The 24,235-nt window shown below is 37.6% G+C and overlaps 1 protein-coding gene across 1 annotated transcript in view; it reads right to left on the bottom strand.

The window, feature by feature from the left end:
- The window catches only part of LOC132659130 (uncharacterized), a 623,558-nt gene that overhangs the window by 407,322 nt on the left and 192,001 nt on the right, over positions 1-24,235 (bottom strand). The window contains exon 2 of the mRNA XM_060408826.1: positions 17,851-17,902. Within this exon, the coding sequence (XP_060264809.1) occupies positions 17,851-17,902 (52 nt within the window). The remainder of the gene's footprint in view (positions 1-17,850; positions 17,903-24,235) is intronic.

Here is a 24,235-nt window from a genome sequence, read left to right on the forward strand (position 1 = left end):
AAAATTCAGATTTCAAGGGCCTATTCAAAGAGCAGCTCGGTAGTCAATGGTTTATCTCTGATGGCATCATCTTTGTCAAGGACTTTCAAAATATTCTCAGCATATAAAAATTCACAAACATTTGCACACATTTATTTAATCTGTAGAACTGACTGTTCCAGATATAATTACAGCTATCTTTATTTTCATGAAATTCCTATTTTTATAGTAAACTTTAAAAATAAAATGCTACTATTAATCATAAGACATTGCTGAAACTATCTTTGATCTTAATATTAAGTTGGAAAGGCCAGTGAAGACATAAAGAATGAGCTATGCCTGTAACTATAGCAACAAGGTCAAACATGGTAAGTAGCAAATGGCAGACTTAATGTCTTTCTAGGCAAGAGGGCCCTGACTCTGCTCTCTCTTTACGTGGTGACTACATTTACAGTTTAAAAGAAATACTTAAATATTACTAAAAGAAATATGAAAAAGAAAGTAGTTGGAAAAATATTACTAAGAGGACAGTATTATTTTGGACAAAATATTAGGAAATATGAGAATCAACCCACTAGAAGAAATATTATTTATGAACTTGTGTGCACTAATAAATTTCATAGAAAGAAACAGACCATAAACAGATAAAATAATAAAGAAAAAAACAAGACTATATTCATAGTGAATGCATGTAATATACTTTTAGTAGAAACTGACAGTCATAAACTTAATCTGAATAGAAATGTAAATAACATAATGAATTGATTGGATGTGATATATACTGATATATTTATATTTATAGAATTATATACCATAGAGAAAATACATGCATTTTAAAACAAATGGAATAGAACGTATGAAACATTTACAAAATTTTATTGGACAACAGGTCTTAAAATTTTTTATTTTTAATTTGTTATGTTAGATACCAGTTTGCATATAGTATATTTTGTGTATTTTAATAATATATTATATACATATATTGTTAAATATAACTTCCTTGCAGCTCTATATATGTGACTAAGGTCTTGCCAATATAATGGAGTGGAAATGATGAGGGCAGCTTCTGTAGCCCTTGTTACAAGTAAGTTATTTGCCTAAGATTTTCTTTCTTTCTTTTCTGTAAGCTGGATCTCACATAGGCACAAATGAGATTTCACTCTGCAGATAAGGGAGGCACCTCAGGGAGAGCGGAATAATCAAGATGGAAGAAACCAGAACACTTGAGCGACCTTGTGGAGCAGAGCTGTCCCTCTGGCCTGGAGCAAGCAGACTGCCATATAAGAGAGAGAAATACATTTCTATCCTATTTAAGCTACTCTAGTATTTTTGCTACAGAAACTTAGAAGTTATGCTAAAAACATTTTTCAGAGGATTTAAAGCCACTGGAAAGATGCAGATCCTTTCCAGTTAATGCAGACATGTCTGTATAGGATTTCGATTACTGTGGTATTATAAACCATCCCATGCTATGTCACTACACACATGTACTCTAGTACCAGCAAGTTGATGTCTATCAACTATCTAAATCCTTTTATCTACAGTACATTGTTCCCAATTTTCAGTTCTCCCACAATTCAAGATTGCACTCAAATATTTAATGAGAAAACTGCTGTTTCAAACAAAGGCTAACTTTTTGCATATCATAAAAATTATATATATATATATATATATACACACACACACACACACACACAAAACTGCCAAAGGGATCAAAGATTCTATAAAGCATTTAAATTAGTAGACAGTTTCATGCATTTCTACCGCAAATCAATTAAGTTTGAGAGTTTTGTTCTAACCAGAGAGATAACAGACTGAAACTTAGGCTTATAAAATCTAGTTGTTCCCTTGGAAGAAAAGTTATAACCAACCTAGATAGCATATTGAAGAGCAGAGACATTACTTTGCCGACTAAGGTCCACCTAGTCAAGGCTATGGTTTTTCCAGTGGTCATGTATGGATATGAGAGTTGGACGGTAAAGAAAGCTGAGCGCCAAAGAATTGATGCTTTTGAATTGGAGTGTTGGAGAAGACTCTTGAGAGTTCCCTTGGACTGCAAGGAGATCCAACCAGTCCATTCTGAAGGAGATCAGTCCTGGGATTTCTTTGGAGGGAATGATGCTAAAGCTGAAACTCCAGTACTTTGGCCACCTCATGTGAAGAGCTGACTCATTGGAAAAGACCCTGATGCTGAGAGGGATTGAGGGCAGGAGGAGAAGGGGACGACTGAGGATGAGATGGCTGGATGGCATCACTGACTCAATGGACGTGAGTCTAAGTGAACTCCAGGAGATGGTGATGGACAGGGAGGCCTGGCGTGCTGTGATTCATGGGGTCGCAAAGAGTCGGACACGACTGAGTGACTGAACTGAACTGAGATTGAAAACAAACCTGAAGAAAAGGTGTTGATTTCTGAGTGTCAACTACATGCTTGATGTTGTTCTCTTTTATCATATGCCTGCATACAGCTAATAATCTCCAAGAATTTGATGTATTTAATTTGTAGTATTTCATCTTATCTTTTAAAAATCCTTATAAAGAAATTATTATTAAATCTATTAATTGGTTGGAGATCAGAGTTGTGCAATGGCTGCTGTGGAATGTGAACAAAGATCTCTCTAATCACTGGACTGTTTTAGAAAGAGAGTAAACTTTGAGAACTAGAAATAATTTTCTAAATCCTTGAACTTTTTCCAGTGTAAAAACTATGACAAAGAAACCTGTCTTTAGTCTAGATATTGGGGTTTAGATATCCCACTGATGAGAAAATGCTTAAGTAGAAAATTTAAATTTTAGTGGATTTAAATAAAATATAAACAGGTAAGCATTTATTTTGGAGAAGGAAATGGCAACCCACTCCAGTACTCTTGCCTGGAAAATTCCATGGATGGAGGAGCCTGGTAGGCTATAGTCCATGGGGTCACAAAGAGTCGGACATGACTAAGCAACTAACGCACACATACACACAAGCATTTATTTCATTTAAAGGAACTTGGAAGCATTACATAAATCTAAACAACAATTTATATCTTTCTGAAGTTCATCAAATATTTATAAATTTATCATTCACCAAATAGTCATGAAATGCTGAATTTGGCAATTAGCAATATTTAGCAATATATTTGTATTAAATATCAGCAGACTTTGTTAAATTTGGTCAACAAATTTTAATCTATTTATTAATATCTAGCTCTTTCTTTTATTCTCCACCATTGCCACATTCCTTTTCTCTGACTTCTTTAAAAGAAATCTTTTTTTACAAATATAAAAGTGGAGCATTCTGGATATATTTATCAACAAATACTTGTTAAATAGTGCTATCTTTCAAGAAAGTTGTGCTAAGCATATGAGAGACAAGAAAGAAAGAAAAGGATTCATAAATCACAAGGAACTTGCTAGGTTATTTAGGAGAAAAAACTGATATAGCAGAAATAATACAGTGTACAAGAACTGAGAATTGAAACTGAGAAGCAGAATATGTAAAGCAAATATAAATTCAGAGAAAGAGGTGGTTAGTGATGGTGAGAAGTCTTCTGTGAACCAGAGAGAACATTAGAGAATGACTCATTGCCAACTTGTTTATTAAGCCTATTCAAGTGTTTCTTTTAGAAGGGACAGCCATTATGGACATTTGTGTTTTTAAGACCAGTATTTAACATTCAAAACACATTACAAAACAATCAATATATAATACAAACTTAATAGGATCTATGTCTTGGACTTCTGTAGTATTTTATTGTGAATTTGAAATATTCTCCATGTAAATTCTTCTACTACTGCACTGTGTACCAGTCATAATCAAGGTGGGAAAACAGAAACAATTATTCTTAAACAAAACAAAATAATAAGAGAATTTTATAGAGGAAATTAGGCTGATATTAGAAAACAAAACAAAACAAGAATACTAACATGGAAAGAAATAGTAACTGTAAGAAGTAGGTAAGAGCCCTAACTAAGGCTAAGGGACCAAAAGGAAGAGTAGGGTTATCAGAAGTTAGCAGTTCAGAGGAATGACCCTGCAGATCTAGAACCAAAGAATTTGAGGGGCAGATGCTACAGGGTTGACATTAATCTCTGGAACCTCAAAGACCCCGGTGTAGCTTGGCCCAGATCCTGAGGGAGGAAGGCCAGCTTTGAAGCTGACATTGCTGCCAAGGCCACTTCTAAGAGGAGTGAAAAACCTGGGAACTAGAGGTGATTGCTACTGCACCTGGTAGAGGGCCAAGGCTGGAGCAATGCCAACAAGAAAAAACAAACAAACAGATAAACAAAATTCCTTTCTCCCCTCTCCTGTTTTTTTGCACTTGCTCCAGTGTCCCTATGGCAGAACCTAATGGGGAGCCAACTGGCAAAGAAGAAAGGTGGTTGGCAGAGGACCAGCCGCAGCATCAAAATACTCCATATGGAGGATGAACTCATAGCTGACAACAGTTTAATAACTAACACAATTATGTTCTAAGATGAGGACTGGAATGTAAACATTTCATAATAAACTTACCATTTTACTATGAAATTGAAATCCCTCCCACATAATTTTATTGTACTGCATTTAGCTTTTGTTATTGCTAAATGTGCATCTCTCAGTGGGAAAAATTCTTGAAAGGTGAGTGAATGTAATAATATTTAATATAATCACCAACTATTTAAAGATTATCACTGAAAAGAAGAAAACATTTTACTTTCTTTAGAGTTGTGTTTAGTGAAAGCAGAATTTTCACTGTTAAATTAATACAGATGAGAAGGAATTAGGGACTACAGATCATCCATATGTGTGCTAATGAATAACCACTACATACCAAATGAGAAAGACAGAGTAAAAGAAGGCTAAATGATGATACTAACGAGCAGCAGCTGTGGAACATTCTTCATGCTTTTCCTACTTTTGTAGGTGAAGCAGAAAATCCCTGTCTGTAATCAAGGTGCTGGCTGGATTAGAGTTATTTTAAGGCTCTGTTGGGGGGAGATCGGCTTTCAAGCTCAGCCTTGTAAGTGTAAGGACAGGCTCAGGTCCTTGATGGTCACTGGCCAGAAACATAAACTCCTGGCTACATGGGAATCCCTTAAGGTAGCTGTGAAATAAAGAAATACATATATCTCTTCCCCCTGGTTCCTAAGACAACATTCCTAAAACTCTTGTAAATAGAATTGCCAGGAGAATCTTTTTTTCAAACATTTAGAGTTTGAGCCCAGTTCTTAATACAGAAGACTCTAATTACTTTAGTGATAGGAGCATCTGACACCAAACTCCCAAATCCCTTGAATTTTCTGGCTGATAGAAATGTCTTTTGTTCTTATAACTCGGTAGGCTCCTAGGTGGGAGCTGTTAACCAGAAAGACCTACCCAAGTGCTGGGAGCCAGCACGAGGAGTCCCACCAGTGGCAAAGGTCATGAGGTTAAGGGGCCTGACAGGCAAAGGCGAGTCGGGCCTTAAGGGAGCCTCACTGGATCTGCTCGTGCATCTGTCCCAAAACCAGAGTCTGCCTGCCTTACTGCATTGTGCTTTTCGCCTGCTCTTCTGACATTATACGGGGGCTATCCCCCACCACCTCTCTCTGAAAAGGAGTTAACTTAGGACTCCAGTTAATAAATCTCCTGGGCATGGCAAGGGTGTTTCAGTCCAAAAACTCCTCTGATGGCTCTCTAGCCTACCTGACAGGACTATCCCGCCACATGTGATTGTTTACAGCCTCCTAACTGTGAGAGGCACAAGATGCTTTAAACTTTCTAAAAACATATTCTTTTGAGAAGTTAGAAAATTATTAGTATAGTACTAGTGATTTAGTTAGAAATTATGTTGGTGAAGGGTTTCATTGCTGAGTTAATGATTGCCACCAGGCCTCCATATCCTTAGGCACCTGGGAGTATGTTAATTGATGTAATTGCAACGTAGAAAAGGAAGTATAGTAGTTTTGATGTTAGCAATACTAGACTTTTGAGTTAATGAATTTTCTCTTTGTTATAGATCACTGTACTCCTCTTTCTTTTTTATAAATCATTGTGTCCTTGCTATGTAAGAATGTAACTTTATCGCTATCTTAAGACTTACTAGATCTTAAGGGGAGACAAGTTTTCTGATCGACTAACCTTTATCAATAGAAAGTAAGGTGGGGCCATAAAATGTTGATCTGTCTCCAGACCAGAAGATATTGTAAACAAATGTAAGACCCTTGTAAGAACAAAGATATACTGAGAACACTGTCTTTAGATAAGGGTCGGAGCAGCTGACCCTGTGTGACTCTGTTTCTTACATTTATCTCTATGTATAACTAAAAGTATAAAAGTGGACCTGGAAAATACAGAAACGGACCAGTTCCTGGAAAGACTGGTTTCCCCCGTGTGGTCTTTTCTCATTCTCTTCTTTTCTGGCTGAATTCCCATCTGGAGTGTGGAGGCTCCCCAAGCCTACTAATTTTGCTCTGGCTTCTAAGACCCACGGGAGAGGGAGCCCAAGGCGGGGCACCCTCCGCTATTCAAGTGGGTGCCGGTGGCCTACGTAGGTGGTGCAAACTCCTTGTCTCAGAGTTTTATTGGCTTTCCATGTAAACCAAGTTATTCAGCATCTTTTTCTCCACTTATTTTCCTACTACATTATTTCTTTCTAATCTCCCTCCATATCTTTAATTAAGCAATTAATTCCTCAGACACCGATGCCGTCCCTGCTTCGAATTCCCTGGATCCACCAGGGCTGGACCCCGGCACCTAGGAGTAGAAGTTTGAGACTTTCAGCCCCATGTCCCCATTCTCTGGAGAGGAAAGAAGGGCTGAAAATGGAGTTAATGCTCTGTCAGGCCTACATGATGAAGCTTTCATAAAAACACCCATAGTATAAGGTTTGTGAGCTTCTGGGTTGGTGAACACACTCTTGTATCAAGAGTGGTACTCCACAACTCTATGGGGCCCAAAGCTCTGGCACTAGGGACCCTTTCAGACCTTGCCCTATGTATCTCTTCTCTTTTGTACATCATCTGTATTCTTTATTATATCCTTTTTATAGTAAAGTGCTAAACTTAAGTGTTTCCTGGGTTTATGAAATGTTATAGCAAATGATCAAATTCAAGGAAGGAATCATGAGAATTTCTGATTCACAGGCAAGTCAGACACAAGTTTTGGGTAACATGGGGGTCTACTACTTCAGACTAACGTGTGAAATGGGTGTGAATCAGATGGTAATGAGTCTACCTGCCATGCGAGAGACCCCAGTTTGATCCCTGGGTCAGGAAGATTCCCTGGGGAAGGAAATGGCAACCCACTCCAGTATTCTTGCCTGGAAAATCCCATGGACAGAGGAGCCTGGCGGGATATAGTCCATGGGGTCACAAAGAGTTGACATGAATAAATAAGTAACAATTTCAAAAATTTGGGGTACAGTACAGTCTTGTAAAACTAGCCTTTAGTCTATAGTGTCTTTGCTAATTCTGGTTAGTGTCAGAACTGAGTTGTAGGACACACAGCTGGTATTGCAGAGAACTACTTGGTGTAGGAAAACTCCCCATTCATTTAGTATCAGAAATGGTATGCGGGAGGCAGTAGTGTGAGAGTAAAAAAGAAACACACAGGGAGTAATTTTCCTATACAGCAGCTCACAGCACAGAATAGGGAGGAAGAGAGCCAGAGAGATCACCCAACATACATGCCACAGTCTTCCTATAATCTGATCTCAGAAATGACAACCTATCACTTCTACTGCATCCTACTTGACAGAAGCAAGTCACTAAGCCTGGTTCACATTCAAAGGCATACATACATGCATAAATACCAGATTGCAGGAATCCTTGGGGACCATGAGAGGACCAACCCAGATGCTTAAATACTAAGACAACAGGGTGATCTGTGTTCTGTCCTCTGAGAGAATCATACAGAAGAGTTGGCATCAAATTTCTGAAGACTTTGGAATCTACTATTCAAAATATTTTCATAATAAATCTGTCAGTATCATATGCTTAAATAAGGTAGGCTACAAAAATGGGAGGAAACACAAGTGAATGCTTTGGAGTCATTTTCAGTTCCATAATGATTCTTCCCCTAAAACTATAGTTTCCTATAGTGATCAGCTCATTAGATCAATATTGTTATCCCTGGGATGATAATGCTCTTTGTGCTGTGATCTCTGGGGCTTTTTCCTTAAGATGCAAGTTGGCTACCACAACTTCAGGCATCATACCTTAGGTCAAGGAAGGAAGGAAAGAAAAGAGATGGAACTAGCAAGTATACTTCTCCTCTCATGAAGAGGAAACCTCAGGAGCTCTCTAAAACACTCTGCTTATATAACAGTGTTCCTCATTAGACCAAAGAGATTGAGATCACGTTGACAGGTTTAGACTGATGATGATTTATCTCTGGGATGGAAAAAAGAATGCATCTCTGTCAGTTGAAAACTCAGATCTTTGTAGAAACAACAAAGAGAAATGAACAATCTGCCACATTTACAACCAGGTTTCTGAATAATATCAATTGTTTATCCCTTCCTTGCATATTTTTGAATTCAAAGAAACTATTAGTATTCTAATTTATTTCTACCTTCTATTTTATCATATTCAATTATTAACTGCAGGAGGAAAAAAGTGAAGCCAGATGAAGTTAGATGAATCATGGGCCTTAAGGCAATAAAACATAGCTTTAATTTTGGAGTTGTTAACTTACTTCTAGACAAAAATATATTAGAACAACAACAACAAAAAAAAAAAACACAGAGGGACTATACATGAGATGTTAGTAACAAAACTTCTTTTTATAAAATCTTTAACTACTAGAAAGCCTGTTATCAGGACTGTTACTTCTTTTTTAATTAAAAAGTCTGCATCTATTATTTTAAAGTCTGATTTAATTATAGATGGTGATGTTGCAGTCCAGTCACTAAGTCACGTCCAACACTTTGTGACCCCATGGACTGTAACATGCCAGGCTTCCCTGTACTTCACTATCTCCCTGAGTTTGCTAAAACTCAGGTCCATTGAGTCAGTGATACCATCCAAATATCTCATCCTTCTCCTCCTGCCCTCAATCTTTCCCAGCGTCAAAGTCTTTTTCAAGGAGTCAGCTCTTTGCATCAGGTGGCCAAAGAATTAGAGATTCAGCTTTCAGCACCAGTCCTTCCAATGAATATTCAGGGTTGACTTCCTTTAGGATTGACTGGTTTGATCTCCTTGCTCTCCAAGGGACTCCCTAGAGTCTTCTCCAGCACCACGATAAAAAGGCATCAATTCTTCAGCATTCAGCCTTCTTTATGGTCCAACTCTCACATCCATACATGATTATTGGAAAAACCATAGCTTTGACTATATAGATCTTTGGCAGCAAAGTGATGTCTGCTTTATAATACACTGTCTAGGATTATAACTTTCTTCCAAGGAGCAAGGGTCTTTTAATTCTGTGGCTGCAGTCACTATCTGCAGATTTTTAAGCCCAAGAAAGTAAAGTCTGCCACTGTTTCCATTTTTTCCCTACCTATTTGCCACGAAGTGATAGGACCAGATGCCATGATCTTCATTTTTTGAATGTTGAGTTTTAAGCCAGCTTTTTCACTTTCCTCTTTTTCCCTCAACAAGAGGCTCTTTAGTTCTTCTTCACTTTCTGCCATTAGAGTAGTATCATTTGCATATCTGAAGTTGCTAATATTTCTCCCGACAATTTTGACTCCAGCTTGTGATTCATCCAACCTGGCATTTCACATGATGTACTCTGCATATAAGTTAAATATGTAGGGTGACAATCCACAGCCTTGACACACCCCTTTCCTAATTTTGAGCCAATCTGTTGTTTCACCTCTGGGTCTAACAGTTGCTTATTGACCTACACACAAGTCTCCCGGGAGGCAGGTATGGTGGACTAGTATTCCCAACTCTTTAAAAACTTTCCAGAGTTCATTGTGATCCACACAGTTAAAGGTTTAGCATAGTCTATGAAGCAGAAGTAGATATTTTTCTGGAAATCCCTAACTTTCTCTAAGATCCAACGGATACTGGCAATTGGATTTTTGCTTCCTCTGCCTTTTCTAAATCCAGCCTGTACATCTAGAAGTTCTCAGTTCTCAGGCTTTTGAAGCCTAGCTTGAAAGATTTTGAGCATTTCTTTGCTAGCAAGTGAAATGAGTGCAATTGTCCAGTAGTTTGAATATTCTTTGGCATTGCCTATCTTTGGAACTGGAGTGAAAACTGAATTTTTCTAGTCCTGTGACCATTGCTGAGTTTTCCAAATTTGCTGTCATGTTGAGTACTGCACTTTAGCAGCAGCATCTTTTTGGAACTGAAATAGTTCAGCTGGCATTCCATCATGTCTTCTAACTTTGTTTGTTGTAATGCTTCCTGAGGCCCACTTGACTCACACTCCAGGATGTCTGGCTCTAGATAAGTGACTACACCATCATGATTATCTGGGTCATTAAGACATTTTTTGTACAATTCTTCTGTGTATTCTTGCCACCTATTCTTAACTTCCGCTTCTCTTAAGTCCTTGCTGTTTCTGTTCTTTATTGTGCTCATCTTTGCATGAAACGCTCCCTTGGTATCTCCAGTGTTCTTGAAGAGATATCTAGCCTTTCACATTCTATTCTTTTCCTCCATTTATTTGCATTGTTTACTTAAGAAGGCTTTCTTACCTCTCTGTCCTATTCTCTGGAAATCTCCATTCAGTTGGGGATATCTTTCTCTTTCTCTTTGCCTTTCACTTCTTTTCTCAGCTATGTATGTAAGACCTCCTCAGACAATCATTTTGCCTTTTTGTATTTCTTTTTCTTCTGGATGCTTTTGGTTACCACCTCCTGTGCAATATTATGAAACTCTCTCTATAGTTCTTCAGGCACTCTGTCTACCATTGACAAAACGTGGTCCACTGGAGAAGGGAATGGCAAACCACTTTAGTATCCTTGCATCAAAAACCCCATGAACAGTTGAAAAGGCAAAAAGATATGACAACAGAAGATAAGCCCCCAGGTCAATAGGTGTCCAATATGCTACTGGGGAAGAGAGGACAAATACCTCCAGAAAGAATGAACCAACTGGGCCAAAGCAGAAATGATGCTCAGTTACAGATGTGTCTGGTGGTGAGTGTAAAGTCCAATGCTGTAAAGAACAATATTGCATAGGAATCTGGAATGTTAGGTCCATAAGTCAAGGCAAATTGGACATGGTCAAAAAGGAGATGGTAAGAGTGAACATCAACATTTTAGTGAACTAAAATGGATGGGAATGGGCAACTTTAACTCAGATAACCATTATATCTACCACTGTGGGCAAGAATCCGTTAGAAGGAATGGAGTAGTCCTCATAGTTGACAAAAGAGTCTGAAATACAGTGCTTTGGTACAATCTTAAACATGACAGAATGATGTCAGTTCATTTCCAATGCAAACCATTCAATATCACAGTAATCCAAGTCTATGCCCCAACCACTATTGCCAAAGAAGCTGAAGTTGAACAGTTCTATGAAGACTTACAAGTCTTTCTAGAACTAACACAAAAAAGATGTCCATTTCATCACAGGGGATTGGAATGCAAAAGTAGGAAGTCACGAGATACCTGGAGTAACAGGCAAGTTTGGCCTTGGAGCACAAAATGAAATAGGGCAAAGATAACAGAGTTTTGCCAAGAGAACACACTGGTGAAGGCAAACAACCTCTTCCAATAACACGAGAGCTGTCTCTACACATGGACATCATCAGATAGTCATTACCAAATCAGACTGGTTATATTTTTTACACCTGAAGATGGAGAAGCTCTATATAGCCAGCAAAAACAAGACCTGGAGCTAACTGTGACTCAGACCATGAGCTCCTTATTGCAAAACTTAGGCTTAAATTGAAGAAAGTAGGGGAAAACACTATATCATTCAGGTATGACTTAAATCAAATCCCTTAAGATAATACAGTGGAGGTGATAGATGATGAAACAAATGTAAAATTGTTGTTACTGGTGTCGTATTAATGTGTGCTTTAAAACTTGTACATTGAGGCTTAAAGCTACTTAGTCTGTAATGATAGGGAACTTAAACGTTTTAAAATTTTAAAATGGCATTGTGTAGACAGGCTATTGGAAAAGACAAATTAAAAAATGACAAAAACTACATTTAGAAAGCTATAATATAATCAAGATTGTACTTCATATTTATGGTGAAAATATAAACGTTAATAAATGGTATTAAGATATTTGGATAGGCATATTTTAAACAAAGATTAATATTTGCATAAGAAATATTGAGGAATAAAAACAATAGAACATTATTAAACAATAAACACTAAATGGAACAACAGAACAGTAGAGGAGCCAGCCTCTTTCCTTCCTCAGCCCCCTATTGCTGATATTATGTGACAGTCCTATGACAGGCCCATAAGTAGAGCAGGAATAAGGGCAGGAATGGACACTATACACAGCCTTCTGCTCAGCAGTAACACATCAAGAGTGGCTCCAGAGTGGCTTTGTTAGGATATTAAATCATGACTAATGATAGAATTCCACATATCAATACAATTTCTTTTATAGAGCCTTATTTCTATATCCCTTAATATTCTACCCCCATTTATCCCCAAACCAGGCCAGTACTTTCAAATTCCTATTGATATCTTTTAATTATCCAGTCTTTTGGTAAATCAAACACACAAAACATAAAAAACACCTCTATTTTCACAGCAGAAATACTCATTTTCTGCCAGTGATGTGATGATACTTGACATTAGTCACTGATTTAAAAAAAATAAAGATCAATATAGTGAAAATGAGTATACTACCCAAAACAATCTATAGATTCAATGCAATCCCTATCAAACTACCAACGGTATTTTTCACAGAGCTAGAACAAATTTCACAGTTTGTATGGAAATACAAAAAACCTTGAATAGCCAAAGCAATCTTGAGAAAGAAGAATGGAACTGGAGGAATCAACCTGCCTGACTTCAGGTTCTACTACAAAGCCACAGTCATCAAGACAGTATGGTACTGGCACAAAGAGAGAAATATAGATCAATGGAACAAAACAGAAAGCCCAGAGATGAATCCACACACCTATGGACACCTTATCTTCGACAAATGAGGCAAGAATATACAATGAATTAAAGACATTCTCTTTAACAAGTGGTGCTGGGAACACTGGTCAACCACTTGTAAAAGAATGAAACTAGAACACTTTATAACACCATACACACACACAAAAAAAAAACCTCAAAATGGATTAAAGATCTAAACGTAAGACCAGAAACTATAAAACTCCTAGAGGAAAACATAGGCAAAACACTCTCTGACATAAATCACAGCAGGATCCTCTATGACCCACCTCCCAGAATATAGGAAATAAAAGCAAAAATAAACAAATGGGACCTAATTAAACTTAAAAGCTTCTGCACAACAAAGGAAACTATAAGCAAGGTGAAAAGACAGCCTTCAGAATGGGAGAAAATAATAGCAAATGAAGCAACTGACAAACAACTAATCTCAAAACTATACAAGCAACTCCTGCAGCTCAATTCCAGAAAAATAAATGACCCAATCAAAAAATGGGCCAAAGAACTAAACAGACATTTCTCCAAAGAAGACATACAGATGGCTAACAAACACATGAAAAGATGCTCAACATCACTCATTATCAGAGAAATGCAAATCAAAACCACAATGAGGTACCATTTCACGCCTGTCAGAATGGCTGCTATCCAGAAGTCTGCAAGCAATAAATGCTGGAGAGGGTGTGGAGAAAAGGGAACCCTCTTACACTGTTGGTGGGAATGCAAACTAGTACAGCCACTATGGAGAACGGTGTGGAGATTCCTTAAAAAACTGGAAATAGAACTGCCTTCAGTTCAGTTCAATTCAGTCACTCAGTCATGTCCGACTCTGCGACCCCATGAATCGCAGCATGCCAGGCCTCCCTGTCCATCACCATGTCCCGGAGTTCACTCAGACTCACATCCATTGAGTCCGTGATGCCATCCAGCCATCTCATCCTCGGTCGTCCCCTTCTCCTCCTGCCCCCAATGCCTCCCAGCATCAAAGTGTTTTCCAATGAGTCAACTCTTCGCATGAGGTGGCCAAAGTACTGGAGTTTCAGCTTTAGCATCATTCCTTCCAAAGAAATCCCAGGGCTGATCTCCTTCAGAATGGACTGGTTGGAATCTCCTTGCAGTCCAAGGGACTCTCAAGAATCTTCTCCAACACCACAGTTCAAAAGCATCAATTCTTCGGTGCTCAGCCTTCTTCACAGTCCAACTCTCACATCCATACATGACCACTGGAAAAACCATAGCCTTGACTAGATGGACCTTAGTCGGCAAAGTAATGTCTCTGCTTTTGAATATACTATCTAGGTTGGTCATAAATTTTCTTCCAAAGAGTAAGTGTCTTTTAATTTCATGGCTGCAGTCATCATCTGCAGTGTGACCCAGCAATCCCACTGCTGGCCATACACATCGAGGAAACCAGAATTGAAAGAGACACGTGTACCCCAATGTTCATCACAGCACTGTTTATAATAGGCAGGACATGGAAGCAACCTAGATGTCCATCAGCAGATGAATGGATAAGAAAGCTGTGGTACATATACACAATGGAGTATTACTCGCTATTAAAAAGAATACATTTGAATCAGTTCTAATGAGGTGGATGAAACTGGAGCCTATTATACAGAGTGAAGTAAGCCAGAAAGAAAAACACCAATACAGTATACTTATGCATATATATGGAATTTAGAAAGATGGTAATGATGACCCTGTATGCAAGACAGCGAAAGAGACACAGATGTACAGAACAGTCTTTTGGACTCTGTGGGAGCGGGAGAGGGTGTGATGATTTGGGAGAATGGCATTGAAACATATATAATATCATATAAGAAATGAATCACTAGTCCAGGTTCGATGCAGGATACAGGATGCTTGGGGCTGGTGCACTGGGATGACCCAGAGGGATGGTATGGGGAGGGAAGAGAGAGGGGAGTTCAGGATGGGGAACACGTGTATACCTGCAGCAGATTCATGTTGATGTATGGCAAAACCAATACAATATTGTAAAGTAATTAACCTCCAATTAAAATAAATAAATTTATATTAAAAAAAGAATGAACATATAAAACAAAAGTTCATGAGAAAACAAAATATTCTGTAGAAAATGATAATGAAAATTCAAACAGAAAACTGTGATTTGTAACTGAAGTAGAACTTAAGGAAACTTTTTACTTTAGATATCTATGTTTTAAAGGAAAAAAGATTTACAATAACTTATCAATGTTTATAAATTAAGAAGCTAGATTAAAAAAGAATTAAAATCAGAGTCAGTAGGAATTAAAAAATAACCAGTAGAAAAGAAGAAATCAATGAAAACAAAGCAAATATTAGAATTAATAAAGTCAAAATCTGGTTCTCTGGGAAGATTAATAAAACCAATTAACCATATAGTAAGGCAGATAAAGAAATATAAAAATAACACAAAAAGCCAATACTAGGAAAACAGAATGTGATATTACTATAGAATCTAAAATCATTAAATGAGAATATCATAAATAGTATTATGTGAATATACTTGAAAATTAAATGAAAAGGATGATTCTTTGAAAAATAAGTTATTAAAACTAGTGAAGAATAAAAGAGATAAGCCAAAGTAATATTCTACCTGTACAAGTAATCAAACTCATAATTAAAAATAAAACCTAAATGAAAGCTCTGAAGGCAAACACTTGCTTTGGTAAATTTGTCAGACATTTAAGGAAAAATAATACTATCAATCATTTAACCACCCTTGAAAAAACAGACAAAAGAAAGAAACTTACCAACTTACTGTGTAATACCAGCACAATCCTGATACAAATTCTGACCAAAACACTACCAAAAAATTACATAACAGCAGCCCTTATAAACATAGAAGCAAAATATCAGAAAATCAAACACGAATATATACAAAAGAAAAACACATTGTGAACAACTGGGAATTATTGCAGGGATGCAAAATTAGTGTAATAACTAAAAATCAATAATGTAATTTGCCCCATTAATAGAACAAAGGATAAAACTCATAATGAGCTTAATAGGTACAGAGAAAGCCTTTGACAAAATTCAATATCCATGTACTAAAAAAGTTCTCAGCACACTTGAAAAATAAAAAAAAGTCCTTAATTTGATAGAAGGTATCTAAAAACAAAAACCAAAACAACAACAACAAAAAAACCTACATCTTTATGGTGAAATATTGAATGATTACTCTGTAAGACAAGGAACTATGCAAAACTGTCCACTCCAACTTTTTATAGATATTGTACTGTAATGAGTTTTAACAGTGAAATACAGAAACAATTTTGGGAAAAAATAAATCTGTCTATACCCACACACTTCAGTTCAGTTCGGTTGCTCAGTCGTGTCCAAATCTTTGTGACCCCATGAATCGCAGCACGCCAGGCCTCCCTGTCCATCACCAACTCCCGGAGTTCACTCAGACTCACGTCCACCGAGTCAGTAATGCCATCAGTGAAGAGGAACTAAAAAGCCTCTTGATGAAAGTGAAAGAGGAGAATGAAAAAGTTGGCTTAAAGCTCAACATTCAGAAAACTAAGATCATGGCATCCGGTCCCATCACTTCATGGGAAATAATGGGGAAACAGTGGAAACAGTGTCAGACTTTTATTTTGGGGGCTCCAAAATCACTGCAGATGGTGATTGCAGCCATGAAATTAAAAGACACTTACTCCTTGGAAGGAAAGTTATGACCAACCTAGATAGCATATTCAAAAGCAGAGACATTACTTTGCCAACTAAGCTCCGTCTAGTCAAGGCTATGGTTTTTCCAGTGGTTATGTATGGATGTGAGAGTTGGACTGTGAAGAAGGCTGACCGCTCAAGAATTGATGCTTTTGAACTGTGGTGTTGGAGAAGACTCTTGAGAGTCCCTTGGACTGCAAGGAGATACAACCAGTCCATTCTGAAGGAGATCAACCCTGGGATTTCTTTGGAAGGAATGATGCTAGAGCTGAAACTCCAGTACTTTGGCCACCTCATGCGAAGAGTTGACTCATTGGAAAAGACTCTGATGCTGGGAGGGATTGGGGGCAGGAGGAGAAGGGTCCCACAGAGGATGAGATGGCTGGATGGCATCACTGACTCGATGGACGTGCTTACATAGAAAGTCTTAAAGACTCTACCAAAATTATAAAAATCTAGACTTATTAAGTAAAATTAGCATGATTACAGGATATGAAGCCAAAAATAATTTATTGCATTTATTTATACCAGGCAATTAAAAATTTTAAATGACACTATAATATTATCATAAAACATGACATTTATAGGAATACATTTAACAAAAGATGACTAAGACCTAAAAAGCACAAAACATTACTGTGAGAAATTAAAGGCAATTTAATAGATACCTATTCTATGTTCCTAGACAGAAAGATTCAATATTATTAAGATGTCTATTCTCCCTAAACTGATTTACAGATTCATTGTAATACCAATCAAAATACCACCAGGAGTTTTTGAACAAATTCACAGGCTGATTTGAACATTTATATAAAAATCTAAAGAACCTAAAATAACCTAAATAATTTTTAATTTTTAAATTATTTTTATTTTTAATATAAAAATGTTTATAAATATAGGAGTCAAAGTGGTAAGGTAATCATCTGTGTATAAGTGGAGGACAATATATAATGCCAGTATTTCCAAAATTATGTTTGAGGAACACTAGTGTATTGAAGATGAAGACATGAGTTTTATGGTCTAATAGAATTAGTGAAACATTGCAAACTAACAGTTCATCTTCAAAGTTTTAACATTTTATGCATGGAAAGTGATTCTAAAACAAATATAGCTACTTTTACTTAATACATTGTCTCCCAAACTTTTTAAACCATAGACCATTCTCTCTAAAAATCTCAACCGTTCCATTTAACATGTGTAAACCTTTTTACCTTGTGCAGAACAGCATGGGGAACACATACTAGGCATATTCTCCTCAGCAGTCTGTAGTTGGAAAACAAAAGCAGATGCACTAACATCACGAAAGCAAACAGAAAGTTATTTCATTATAGCAAATATAATAACTGAAAGTACAATTGCACAGAATATTCTGTTTAGAAAGCATGCCCTCCTTTACATATGGTTTTCATTTACATGATTAAACATAATTGCCATTTCAATACTTCAGTTAACTAGAAATTCTTTTAGGTGAAAGAACTTATACCAATAATTCAGGATAACATAATTTAAGAGTTTTCACTATATCACTGTTACTTTTAAGTATGTCCTTAGTTAACTGTATGTTCATGGTTAATCATAGATTCCTTGTGGGCTAGAATATGTTATTTCCCCACTAAACATAATTAAGTGCTGCATGCATATTCACCAGGAGTTTAATAAATGTTTTTAATCAATATTTCATGGAAAACATTGAGATTCAGTACCTCCAGAGTTCTTATTTTTTAAACCAGAATTTATATTAATTTGTTTACTTGTTACTTAACATTTAATATATATATAATATATTATATATATATATATACTTAACACTTAATATATATATATTTCAGTTTCAATTTCAGTTTACATTTTTGAGACTATTTTGAGCTAGTTGGTTATATTACTAGATATTAAATTGCTACTTAACAATTATCCTGATTTGTTAATTTGATTATATAGAAGTTTACATTTTGGGTGCAGTATCTGCTGGTGTGTTATCAACAAGATGTTTTTGCTCAGATAAATCTATTAACTATTGTCTAATAAAATGAATTATAATCTTAACTAGATGTACAGGCCCTATACAGTATATTCAAACTGTTCAACATCAAATCCCTTTAAAATATACTTAAGTGATTAATACAGATGATTTGGAATGAAAATACAGTATACTATATTGGATCAATAAACTAGGTTTTGACTGTAAATAGTGGAAAGTATTCATGTAATAATGGAATTTGCACATAAACAGGTGGAAAGTGTCACTGATTAAAAATCAAAAACTTTATACAAGAAAGTGGTGAGGTTCCTGACTAACTTACAGACTGGAAAACATTCTAATTACACAAAATCATGTTACTTAAAAAGCTGTCAAAATCTATTACTGTGAAAGTAGCAGATTTGCAATTATACAGTCTATCTAATACTAAACAGGAGACTGGCTAAATAAAGGATACTGGAATAGATACATAAGAATTTATAACACGGACCACATTTTACATACACTAGTTTCTATAAAAAGATGAATACAAAACACTTTTCTTTTTTTTGTTGTTGTTTACATTTTTTTTTTAGAAAAAAATTGGAGTTCTGTAATTACAAATTGTTGTTAATTGCAACTTCAAATTTGCAAATATTTACAAGCAACTTTTAAAAAGAAAAAAAAATCAGGTTTTGACTCTAATGCTCAAAACCCAAACAAAATAATTATCTAAAATAATATGTAGCATTAGTATAATTTATAAAATATACAATTTAATTTTAGATATCAGCGGATGTTGATGTTTCCAGTTAAAGTTGCTTTTTTTTTTTTCATTGAGAGTTGGAACCCTGTCCTACTAATCTTTATTTTTATTTTTTGGATTTTGTAACTTGATTTTTTAAAATATAAATTTATTTAATTGGAGTTTAATTACTTTACAATATTGTATTGGTTTTGCCATACATCAACATGAATCTGCCATGAGTGTGCACATGTTCCCCATCCTGAACCCCCTCCCTCCTCCCTCCCCATACCATCCCTCTGGGTCATCCCAGTGCACCAGCCCCAACCATCCTGTATCATGCCTTGAACCTGGACTGATGATTCGTTTCATGTATGATATTATACATGTTTCAATGCCATTCTCCCAAATCATCCCACCCTCTCCCTCTCCCACAGAGTCCAAAAGACTGTTCTATACATCTGTGTCTCTTTTTGAAATGAGCAACTGCTAAATCAAATAATCTTGCTAGATCTACATGAATCAACATAGTTGCATTTCCAAAGCATAATAAGTAAAAATAAACCAAGATATGTTTATTGGAAAAGATAGGTTTATGATTTCATTATTTATGTAAATACACAAAGTACCATCCTTTTTTTTCCTGGAGTAGTAAACTTTAGGAGAGTGAGAGAAGGCAAATATGTCATGGGAAATGAGTTTAGCTATATCTGTAATGTCTAATTTATTGGAAAGAGATACAGGAGGGAGAGAGGGAAAGGCAGGAAGAGGGAGAGATCTAAAGCAGAAACAAGCCAACAAAAACCATTATTTGGGGGAAAGATGGCGGAGGAATAGGACGGGAAGATCACGTTCTCCCTCACAAATTCCTCAAAAGAACATTTCAACGCCGAGCAAACTCCACAAAACAACTTCTGTAGGCTGGCAGAGGACATCAGGCAACCAGAAAAGCAGACCATTGTCTTCAGAAACAGGTAGGAAAAAATATAAAAGACGAAAAAGGAGACAAAGGAGGTGGGGAGGGAGCTCTGTCCCGGGAAGGGAAGCCCGTCCCGGGAAGGGAATTTTAAGAAGAGAGGTTTCCAAACACCAGGAAACACTCTCCCTGCCGAGTCTGTGGCGAGCCTTGGAAACACAGAGGGCAACATAACAGGAAGGAAAAATAGATAAATAATTAAAACCAAGAGATTACAAGCCCACCAGTAACTCCCCCAGGGGAAAAGCAGCACAGACGCCTGCATCCGCCATTGGGAAGTGGGGGCAGGGCAGGGACGCGCGGGAGGCGCGGGCTGCAGAGCTTTGCAAGAATCGGGCTGGAACGCCCCACGCGCAACCAGAACGATCTAACTTGGGCTAGCAAACCAGACTGTGGGATAGCTACCACGCGAAAAGCTCGAACATAAGACCCCGCCAGGACCGAGCACAGAACAAAGGACAGAGTGGAAAAAGCCGGCTGCAGACCATTCCCCGCCGGGGACAGGCAGCCAGAGCCGTAAGGACTGGAAAGGAGCAATTGCAGACCCGGAGAGACTTTATGTACCTAACTGCAAGCAGGCTCCTTTGCTAAGACTTCTGGGGGTGCTGGACAGTCACAGTCTGCCTCACGGGGTGCGCCAGCGGTCCACCCAGAGAGCTGAGCGGCAGCGGCGGAAAAGGTGACAAGCCGCGGCGATTGCGCTCACCAAACTCCTGAGCTACTCGGACCTGGGAAGGGCACAAAGCGCAGTCCCAGCCTCATTTGTGCCTCTGAGGGCTGCCTGAGGGCCGAACCTGAGCGGCTTGGACTGGGGAAGTGCACGCAGCCTAGGGCCGGCCCCAGACGGTTCCCGGCTGAGCATCGTAGAGCCGGAGCGGTTTGTGAGCCGCGAGAAAGGACAGGTCAAGCGGGGCAGAGATACTGTGTACACACGACAGTGCTATTTGTTTGCAGCATCCCCCCTCCCCACAGCGCGACTGAACTAGTGAGCCTAAAAACCAGCAAACAGAAGAAGTTAAACAGAGGGAACCACCTTGGAAGTGAGCCCACACGGCCCATAACATCAGAGAAGAGCCAGATATATTTTTAATTTTTTAATATTTTTAAAATCATTCTTTTTTTTTTTTTGCCTTTTGCTTTTTTTTTTCTTTTTTTTCCGAGCTTTTTTTTAATTGTTAAGTCTTCTATTTCTCCTCTAATTTTTATTTCTATAACCTAGTATTACTATTTTTTTAAAAAAAGACTTTTTTTTTTTTTAAGGCAAACACCATATATAGTCTTTGGATGATTGTTGGTGTATTTTTTGTTGTTTGTTTGTTTGTTTTTTAATAATTCTTTTTTTTCTTTCTTCCTTTTTCCTTCTGCTTTTCTTTAATATTGTATCTTTGAAAATCCAACCTCTACTCCAGATTTTTAATCTTTGTTGTCAATTTTGTACATTTAAAAACCCAAACTTCACTACCCAAGTTTACCTGAGAGCGAGATTACTGGCTTGTCCACTCTCTCCTCCTCTGGCCTCTCCTTTTTCTCCACCAGGTGGCCTCTGTCTCTTTTCTCCCCCATCTCTTCTCTATCCAACTCTGTGAATCTCTGTGTGTTCCAGACGGTAGAGAACACCTAAGGAACTGGTTACTGGCAGGATTTGTCTCTCTCCTACTCATTCCTCTCTCTTATCCTCCTGGTCACCTCTGTCTACTTCCTCCCTCTCCTCTTCCCCGTATAACTCTGTAAATACCTCTGAGCGGTCCAGACTATAGAGCGCACATAAGGAAGTGACTACTGGCTAGCTTGCTCTCTCCTCTCTTGATCTCACCGCATCTCATTCCAGTTACCTATAACTACCGCCTCCATCTTCTCTTCTCCTTGTAACTCAGTGAACCTCTCTGAGTGTCCCTCAAGGTGGAGAAACTTTTCATCTTTAACCTAGATGTTTTATCATTGGTGCTGTATAGATGGAGAAGTCTAGAGGATACTGTAAAAATAAAACTGAAAACCAGAAGCAGGAAGCTTAAACCCAAAGCCTGAAAACATTAGAGAACTCTTGAATTCAGGGAACAGTAAGCAATAGGAGCTCATCAAATGCCTTCATACCTACACTGAAACCAAGCTCCACCCAAGGGCCAACGAGTTCCAAAACAAGACATACCACGCAAATTCTCCAGCAACACAGGAACACTCCCCTGAGCCTCAATATACAGGCAGCTCAAAATTATCCCAAAACCTTTGATGTCTCATATCCCATTACGGGTCACTCCACTGCACTCCAGAGAGAAGAAACCCAGCTCCACCCACCAAAACTCCAACACAAGCCTCCCTAACCAGGAAACCTTGACAAGCCACTGATAGAACCCCACCCAAAGTGAGGAAGCTCCATAATAAAGAGAACTCCACAAATTAACAGAATATAAAAAGGCCACCCCAAACGCAGCAATATAACCAAGATGAAGAGACAGAGGAATACTCAGCAGGTAAAGGAACAGGAGAGTTGCCCACCAAACCAAACAAAAGAGGAAGAAGTAGGGAATCTACCGGAGAAGGAATTCCGAATATTGATAGTGAAAATGATCCAAAATCTTGAAATCAAAATGGAAACACAGATAAATAGCCTAGAGACAAGGATTGAGAAGATGCAAGAAAGGTTTAACAAGGACCTAGAAGAAATAAAAAGAGTCAAAATATAATGAATAACACAATAAATGAGATCAGAAACACTCTGGAGGCAACAAATAGTAGAATAACGGAGGCAGAAGATAGGATTAGTGAAATAGAAGATAGAATGGTAGAAATAAATGAATCAGAGAGGAAACAAGAAAAACGAATTAAAAGAAACGAGGACAATCTCAGAGACCTCCAGGACAATATGAAACGCTCCAACATTCGAATTATAGGAGTCCCAGAAGAAGAAGACAGAAAGAAAGATCATGAGAAAATCCTTGAGGAGATAATAGTTGAAAACTTCCCTAAAATGGGAAGGAAATAATCACCCAAGTCCAAGAAACACAGAGAGTCCCAAATAGGATAAACCCAAGGCGAAACACCCCAAGACACATATTAATCAAATTAACAAAGATCAAACACAAAGAACAAATATTAAAAGCAGCAAGGGAAAAACAACAAATAACACACAAGGGGATTCCCATAAGGATAACAGCTGATCTGTCAATAGAAACTCTTCAGGCCAGGAGGGAATGGCAAGACATACTTAAAGTGATGAAAGACAATAACCTACAGCCCAGATTACTGTACCCAGCAAGGATCTCATTCAAATACGAAGGAGAAATCAAAAGCTTTACAGACAAGCAAAAGCTGAGAGAATTCAGCACCACCAAACCAGCTCTCCAACAAATTCTAAAGGATATCCTCTAGACAGAAAATACGAAAAGGGGGTATAAACCCGAACCCAAAACAATAAAGTAAATGGCAACGGGATCATACTTATCAATAATTACCTTAAACGTAAATGGGTTGAACGCCCCAACCAAAAGACAAAGACTGGCCGAATGGATCCAAAAACAAGACCCCTCTATATGCTGCTTACAAGAGACCCACCTCAAAACAAGGGACACATACAGACTGAAAGTGAAGGGCTGGAAAAAGATATACCACGCGAATACAGACCAAAAGAAAGCAGGAGTGGCAATACTCATATCCGATAAAATAGACTTTAAAACAAAGGCTGTGAAAAGAGACAAAGAAGGCCACTACATAATGATCAAAGGAACAATCCAAGAAGAAGATATAACAATTATAAATATATATGCACCCAATATAGGAGCACCACAATATGTAAGACAAATGCTAACAAGTATGAAAGGGAAATCAACAATAACACAATAATAGTGGGAGACTTTAATACCCCACTCACACCTATGGACAGATCAACTAAACAGAAAATTAACAAAGAAACGCAAACTTTAA

Source organism: Ovis aries, chromosome 2 (assembly GCF_016772045.2).
Source record: "Ovis aries strain OAR_USU_Benz2616 breed Rambouillet chromosome 2, ARS-UI_Ramb_v3.0, whole genome shotgun sequence".
In the NCBI taxonomy this organism is placed as follows: domain Eukaryota; kingdom Metazoa; phylum Chordata; class Mammalia; order Artiodactyla; family Bovidae; genus Ovis; species Ovis aries.